Genomic DNA, 7,962 nt, shown 5'->3' with positions numbered 1-7,962 from the left:
TTTTGTCATTATGATGATTATTGATGAAAAAAAATATTTAATTGATTTTAGAATAAAGCTGTAACGTAACAAAATGTGAAAAAGTCAAGGGGTCTGAATACTTTCTGAATGCACTGTATATTGTGGCAGGTCTAGAGTCTATAGTTGTGACAGGTGTAGTGTACCTGTGGGGCTGTAGAGTGTCTAAACCTTTCATCTATACAGTATTAGTGACAGGTGTAGTGTACCTGTGGGGCTGTAGAGTGTCTGAGCCTTTCATCTATACAGTATTAGTGACAGGTGTAGTGTACCTGTGGGGCTGTAGAGTGTCTAAACCTTTCATCTATACAGTATTAGTGACAGGTGTAGTGTACCTGTGGGGCTGTAGAGTGTCTGAACCTTTCATCTATACAGTATTAGTGACAGGTGTAGTGTACCTGTGGGGCTGTAGAGTGTCTGAACCTTTCATATATACAGTATTAGTGACAGGTATAGTGTAACTGTGGGGCTGTAGAGTGTCTAAACCTTTCATATATACAGTATTAGTGACAGGTGTAGTGTACCTGTGGGGCTGTAGAGTGTCTGAACCTTTCATATATACAGTATTAGTGACAGGTATAGTGTACCTGTGGGGCTGTAGAGTGTCTAAACCTTTCATATATACAGTATTAGTGACAGGTGTAGTGTACCTGTGGGGCTGTATGGAGTATCTGAGCCTTTCCTCTTCTTGGATCTGGATTTGAAGACAGGGTTATCCTCTTCAGACTCCAGAGAGGGGTAAACTGGAACAAACACACACCCTCTGGTTAGTTAACACTCATATACAGGGATGGATACTAAGCTAGCCTTTCTAGCTCGAGACTAGTACTTTTCAGACCAGGCTAGTAGAAAACGTGCCGAACTAGACCGCCGGCGAGATACATTTTATCATTTTAAAATATCACATGGCCCAGAATTTCGACCCGGGCTAGTAAACAAATCCTGAAGTTCCATCCCTGATCATATATGATCCACAGCTCAACACTGTCTTCTTCCACAGCTCTACACTGTCTTCTTCCACAGCTCTACACGGTCTTCTTCAACAGCTCAACACTGTCTTCTTCCACAGCTCAACACTGTCTTCTTCCACAGCTCAACACATATCTTCTTCCACAGCTCAACACTATCTTCTTCCACAGCTCAACACTGTCTTCTTCCACAGCTCAACACTGTCTTCTTCCCACAGCTCAACAACGATCTTCTTCCACAGCTCAACACTGTCCTTCTTCCACAGCTTCAATCACTGTCTTTCTTCCACAGCTCTCATCTCCAGCTCAAACTGTCTTCTTCACAGCTCAACACGTCTTCTCCACAGCTCACACTGTCTTCTTCCACAGCTCTACACTGTCTTCTTCCACAGCTCAACACTGTCTTCTTCCACAGCTCAACACTGTCTTCTTCCACAACTCAACAATGTCTTCTTCCACAGCTCTCACACGGTCTTCTTCCACAGCTCAACACTGTCTTCTTCCACAGCTCAACACTGTCTTCTTCCACAGCTCAACACTGTCTTCTTCCCACACTCAACTGTCCTTTTCCACAGCTCTACACTGTCTTCTTCCACAGCTCAACACTGTCCTTCTTCCACAGCTCACACTGTCTTCTTCCACAAGCTCAACACGGTCTTCTCCACAGCTCAACACTGTCTTCTTCCACAGCTCAACACTGTCTTTCTTCCACAGCTCAACACTGTCTTCCTTCACACCTCCTCATGATCCACAGCTCAACACTGTCTTCTTCACAGCTCAACACCGTCTTCTTCCACAGCTCAACACTGTCTTCTTCCACAGCTCTACACTGTCTTCTTCCACAGCTCAACACTGTCTTCTTCCACAGCTCAACACTGTCTTCTTCCACACTCAACATGTCTTCTTCCACAGCTACACGGTCTTCTTCCACAGCTCAACACTGTCTTCTCCACAAGCTCAACACGGTCTTCTTCCACAGCTCAACACGGTCTTCTTCCACAGCTCAACACGGTCTCCTTCCACAGCTCAACACGGTCTTCTTCACAGCTCAACACGGCTTCTCCACAGCTCACACTGTCTTCTTCCACAGCTCCTCATGATCCACAGCTCAACACTGTCTTCTTCCACAGCTGAACACCGTCTTCTCCACAGCTCAAACAGTCTTCTTCCACAGCTCAACACTGTCTCTTCCACAGCTCAAACACTGTCTTCTTCCACAGCTTCAACAAACTGTCTTCTTCCACAGCTCTACACTGTCTTCTTCCACAGCTCAACACTGTCTTCTTCCACAGCTCAACACTATCTTCTTCCACAGCTCAACACGCAAAAACAGTTTTTTAGACATTTTTGCAAATGTGTATATATAAAACATAGAAAACTGATATAACATTTACATAAGTATTCAGACCCTTTACTCAGTACTTTGTTGAAGCACCTTTGGCAGTGATTACAGCCTCGAGTCTTCTTGTGTATGACGCTACAAGCTTGGCACACCTGTATTTGGGGAGTTTCTCCCATTCTTCTCTGCAGATCCTCTCAAGCTCTGTTAGGTTGGATGGGGAGCGTTGCTGCACAGCTATTTTCAGGTCTCCAGAGATGTTCGATTGGGTTCAAGTCTGGGGTCTGGCTGGGCCACTCAAGGATCAAGGACATTCAGAGACTTGTCCCGAAGCCACACCTGCGTTGTCTTGGCTGTGTGCTTAGGGTCATTGTCCTGTTGGAAGGTCAACCTTCACCCCAGTCTGAGGTCCTGAGCGCTCTGGAGCAGGTTTCCATCAGGGATCTCTCTGTACTTTGCTCTGTTCATCTTTCCCTCGATCCTGACTATTCTCCTAGTCCCTGAAAAACATCCCCACAGCATGATGCTGCCACCACCATGCTTCACCATAGTGATGGTGTCAGGTTTCCTCCAGACGTGACACTTGGCATGCAGGCCAAAGAGTTCCACCTTGGTTTCATCAGACCAGAGAATCTTGTTTCTCACAGTCAGAGTTCTTTAGGTGCCTTTTAGTCAAAATCCAAGCGGTCTGTCATGTGCCTTTTACTGAGGAGTGGCTTTCATCTGGCCACTCTACCATAAAGGCCTGATTGGTGGAATTCTGCAGAGATGGTTGTCCTTCTGGAAGGTTCTCCCATCTCTCTTGGTGATTCCAAACTTCTTCCATTTCAGAATGATGGAGGCCACTGTGTTCTTGGGGACCTTCAATGCTGCAGACATTTTTTGGGACCTTTCCCCAGATCTGTGCATCGACACAATCCTGTCTCGGAGCTCTACGGACAATTCCTTCGACCTTAAGGCTTGGTTTTTGCTCTGACATGAACTGTCAACTGTTGAACCTTATATAGACAGGTGTGTACCTTTCCAAATCATGTCCAATCAATTGAATTTACCACCGGTGGACTCCAAACCTGTTGTAGAAACATCTCAAGGATGATCAATAGAAACAGGATGCACCTGAGCTCAAATTCAAGTCTCATAGCGAAGGGTCTGAATACTTATGTAAATAAGGTATTTCTGTTTATATTTTTAACACATTTCTAAAAACCTGTTTTTGCTTTGTCATTATGGGGGATTGTGTGTAGATTGATGATGGAAATGTTTTCTTTAATCCATTTTAGAATAAGGCTGTAACGTAACAAAATGTGGAAAAAGGGAAGGGGTCTGAATACTTTCCGAATGTACTGTGACTGATTTAATTAAACAGTTGAAAGGGAAAGGGGGATACCTAGTGGGTTGTCCAACTGAATGTATTCAACTGAAATGTGCCTTCTGCATTTAACCCAACCACTCTGAATGAGATGATGTGAATGTGTTCTGAGCTGAGAGGTCTCTGTGTTTGTAGCATGTGGGTCCCAGTAGTTATATTCAGTTGTAAGTTGTAGCATGTGGGTCCCAGGAGTTATATTCAGTTGTAAGTTGTAGCATGTGTGTCCCAGGAGTTATATTCAGTTGTAAGTTGTAGCATGTGGGTCCCAGTAGTTATATTCAGTTGTAAGTTGTAGCATGTGTGTCCCAGTAGTTATATTCAGTTGTAAGTTGTATTGATCAATGTGTCTGTCTGTAGCACGTGTCGGTCCCTCTGTGCTTCGTCAGGCGAGGCCGGCCAGAGAAGGAGCAAGAGTGGCGTCCATAGAGACAGGACTGGCGGCTGCTGCAGCCAAACTCTCTCACCAGGTCAGTTGGACTAACTAACTGTTGCCACGCAACTACCCACTTGGTGGTTTGAGCTTTTACCAACTGAGACTCGATCCCAGAACACTACTTTCATAGCCTGTAGAAGTTGTAAAAAATAAGTAATTTGACTGAAAAACATTTTCACATTTTGCCATGATAGCTAGCTAGCTAATTAGCTTGGCTTGCCTGTTGTCTGTTAACTCGCTAGCTGGCTACCAAAGAGCTCAGAAAGTAATTGAATAAAACAATTTTCTCTCCACTTGAAGTAAACTTTCTTTCCACCAGTGATATCTTCCTGTAGTCATAGTCTGTGTCCCAAATGACCCCCTATTCCCTGGTATGGCTCCCATAGGGTTCTGGTCAAAAATAGTGCACTATTTAGGGCATACGGTGTCATTTGGGATGCAGATATTCCTTTCTTCTTCTTACCCAGGAGGAACAGCAGAAGAACAAGAAGAAGAAGAAAAACACAAAAAAGAAGCCCCCTGCTGCCGTGATGGAGGAGGAAGAGGAGGAGCCAGTGAGGAAGCTGAGCAGGTACAGCAGCTCTACAGAACCAGACGTGGGCCAGGACACTGAGCCGGGCCAGACCAACCACGAGTACTCCTCTGGGGCAGGAGGGAGTCAGGCTGGGGGGCTCCAGCCCATGGCCCCCGGAGTCTTCCTCACACAGAGACGACCCTCCACATCTTCATTGTCTCAGAACAACAACACAGCCAAGGGGGAGCGAGGAGCAGCAGGAGGAGGAGAAGGAGCAGCAGCAGGAGGAGGAGGCGGTGCAGGAGGAGCAGTATCAGGAGGAGGAGGAGGAGGCGCAGCAGGTGCAGGAGGAGGCGCAGGAGGAGGAGGAGGCGCAGCAGCAGGAGGAGGAGGCGCAGGAGGAGCAGCATCAGGAGGAGAAGGAGCAACAGCAAAGGGTGAAGGTAAGTGAACTACTTTACCCAAACCAGGAGCTCAATTAATCCATTACTACAAACTGGTCCGTGGAGCCAGATAGACCTGTGGTGATTCAACCATCCACACTACCACCTATAGGTCTAGGTTAGTACCCTACTTTTCACATATGCTTAAAACAACAGTCTATTAATCAATTGGAAAGATAGTTGCTGTTGAATTCATGATTTCTTTTTCAGAAGGTTTTTTGAAGTCTCTTTCTGTGTCTGTCTCCTCACAGCGAAGCGGCTAAAGAAAGGCATGGCGACGGCCAAACAGAGACTGGGAAAGATCCTCAAGATACAACGCAACGGGAAGCTCCTCCTTTAACAGGAAGTGTCTCACTGAGAACTGCCATTGGTTCCTGATGCAGTACTATTGGCCAATGAACTGGCCGCTTCTCCACCTCCTCTCTTCTGATAGGTCCAGGGCCAACAGAGACAGACTGCTTTATAACTTTCAGATACTAAAGTGTACAGAATACCTGCTACAAATATTTTTTAAGAAAAATGTGTGTCATTTTACTACAGTCAGTTTATCAGGGGGTCACTACACTAGAGATACACTAGGGCTGCTGTCCAAATGGCACTCTATTCCCTTTATAATGTACTGGTCACCCATAGGGCTCTGGTCAAAAGTAGTGCACTATATTGGGAATAGGGTTCCATAGGGCTCTGGTCAAAAGTAGTGCACTATATAGGGAATAGGGTGCCATTTGGGAACACAGCCTAGAAATACATTGCAGTCATTCCATTCTAGGGTGGGATATAGGTTGAATTACAGTTTATTCATAGGGAATTCATTACTGCTATTTGGATGTGGCTTATCATTACCTTGCAATGTTGTTCATGATTTTAGGAAATAAATGTTTTCCTCTGTCCTCCTCAGACCAGACATAGCCTGGAATCCAGTCTGTTTGTTCTAACATTCCACTCCAAAAATATTTGGCATGACAAGGACTGGGATGTTAGCACACACAATGTTGATTTCAGTCTGGACCTTCACTACAAAACAATCACCTCCACGCTATTTCTTTCTTTCCTAAGCACTATCAGTTATAATATTTATTGTCCTAAGATAATGTCATAGATAAGGAAGGAAAGCCAAAAAAAGGCATTTATGAAACAACTATTAAGCACAAAACATGAAGAGATTTTCAGAGTAATCTCAGATGTCAAATATGATGATGGTTACAAACATATCAGCGTCTACGATTAGTTCGATTTGAAGACTATTGTTAAATATTGTGATTATAGACCATTGTCTTCCCTCAGATGGCGTAATTCTAATGCGACAAGCGCGTCATGGAGATATCTGTTTAGCAAATCGTGGAAGTCATCTCTAAAAACATAGTTTTTACTCATCTGCCTAACAATACTGGCTAGGGACTACTACAGTAAACCATTAGACTGACCCACTGGCTAGGGACTACTACAGTAAAGCAACAGACTGACCCACTGGCTAGGGACTACTACAGTAAACCATCAGACTGACCCACTGGCTAGGGACTACTACCAAAACCATCAGACTGACCCACTGGCTAGGGACTACTACTGTAAACCATCAGACTGACCCACTGGCTAGGGACTACTACTTCTACTCTACCCATAGGGCGACGGACAATTTGCTCAGCGTCATTAGTGTTTGGCTGGGGTAGGCCGTCATTGTAAATAAGAATTTGTTCTTAACTGACTTGCCTAGTTAAATAAAGGTTACATTTAAACAATTTAATAATACAAATTCATATGGATTTATTGGAGACTGGCTCAGCTAGCAGTCAAGCTAGCTAGCTAATTTTCATGCACATTTAATTATCCAAAACTACAGTAGTCCTTAGCTACACCAGTACCAGTCAAAAGATTGGACACACCTACTGATTCCAGGGTTTTTCTTTATTTTTACTATTTTCTACATTGTAGAATACTGGTGAAGACATCAAAACTATGAAACAACACATATGCCTTGTTAAATTGTGGAATTTATTTCCTTCTTAATGCGTTTGAGCCAATCAGTTGTGTTCTGACATGTTAGGGGTGTTATACAGAAGATAGCCCTATTTGGTAAAAGACCAAGTCCATATTATGGCAAGAACAGCTCAAATAAGCAAAGAGAAATGACAGTCCATCATTACTTTAAGATATGAAGGTCAGTCAATTAAAGTTTCTTCAAGTGCAGTCGCAAAAACCATCAAGCTCTATGATGAAACTGGCTCTCATGAGGACCGCCACAGGAAAGGAAGACCCAGAGTTACCTCTGCTGCAGAGGATAGTTTCATTAGAGTTACCAGCCTCAGAAATTGCAGCCCAAATAAATGTTTCACATCGTTCAAGTAACAGACACATCTCAACATCAACTGTTCAGAGGAGACTGAGTGAATCAGGCCTTCATGGTCGAATTGCTGCAAAGAAACCACTACTAAAGGACACCAATAATAAGAAGAGACTTGCTTGGGCCAAGAAACATGATCAATGGACATCAGACCGGTGGAAATCTGTCCTTTGGTCTGATGAGTGCAAATTTGAGATTTTTGGTTCCAACATTTGTGTCTGTGAGACTCAGAGTAGGTGAACAGATGATCTCCGCATGTGTAGTTGCCAACGTGAAGCATGGAGGAGGAGGTGTGATGGTGTGGGGGTGCTTTGCTGGTGACACTGTCTGTGATTTATTTAGAATTCAAGGCACATTTAACCAGCATGAATTCTACAGCATTCTGCAGCGATACGCCATCCCATCTGGTTTGCGCTTAGTGGGACTATCATTTGTTTTTCAACAGGACAATGACCCAACACACCTCCAGGCTGTGTAAGGGCTATTTGACCAAGAAACAGAAGAGAGTGATGGAAGTGCTGCATCGATGACTTGGCCTCG

General features: G+C 44.3%; 1 protein-coding gene across 1 annotated transcript; it reads left to right on the top strand.

Moving 5' to 3' along the window:
• The first annotated feature begins 3,870 nt into the window (after positions 1 to 3,870).
• Positions 3,871 to 5,988, top strand: LOC139026606 (lysine-specific demethylase phf2-like). The gene is made up of 4 exons (XM_070441939.1): positions 3,871 to 3,898; positions 4,052 to 4,161; positions 4,595 to 5,084; positions 5,336 to 5,988. The coding sequence occupies exons 1-4, from the start codon at positions 3,871 to 3,873 to the stop codon at positions 5,422 to 5,424; spliced, it is 717 nt and encodes a 238-aa protein (XP_070298040.1). The 3' UTR covers positions 5,425 to 5,988.
• Positions 5,989 to 7,962: the final 1,974 nt, after the last annotated feature.

The sequence above is a fragment of the Salvelinus sp. IW2-2015 genome, unplaced genomic scaffold (genome assembly GCF_002910315.2).
Source record: "Salvelinus sp. IW2-2015 unplaced genomic scaffold, ASM291031v2 Un_scaffold5253, whole genome shotgun sequence".
NCBI lineage: Eukaryota > Metazoa > Chordata > Actinopteri > Salmoniformes > Salmonidae > Salvelinus > Salvelinus sp. IW2-2015.
This window is presented reverse-complemented; position numbering and strand designations above follow the sequence as displayed.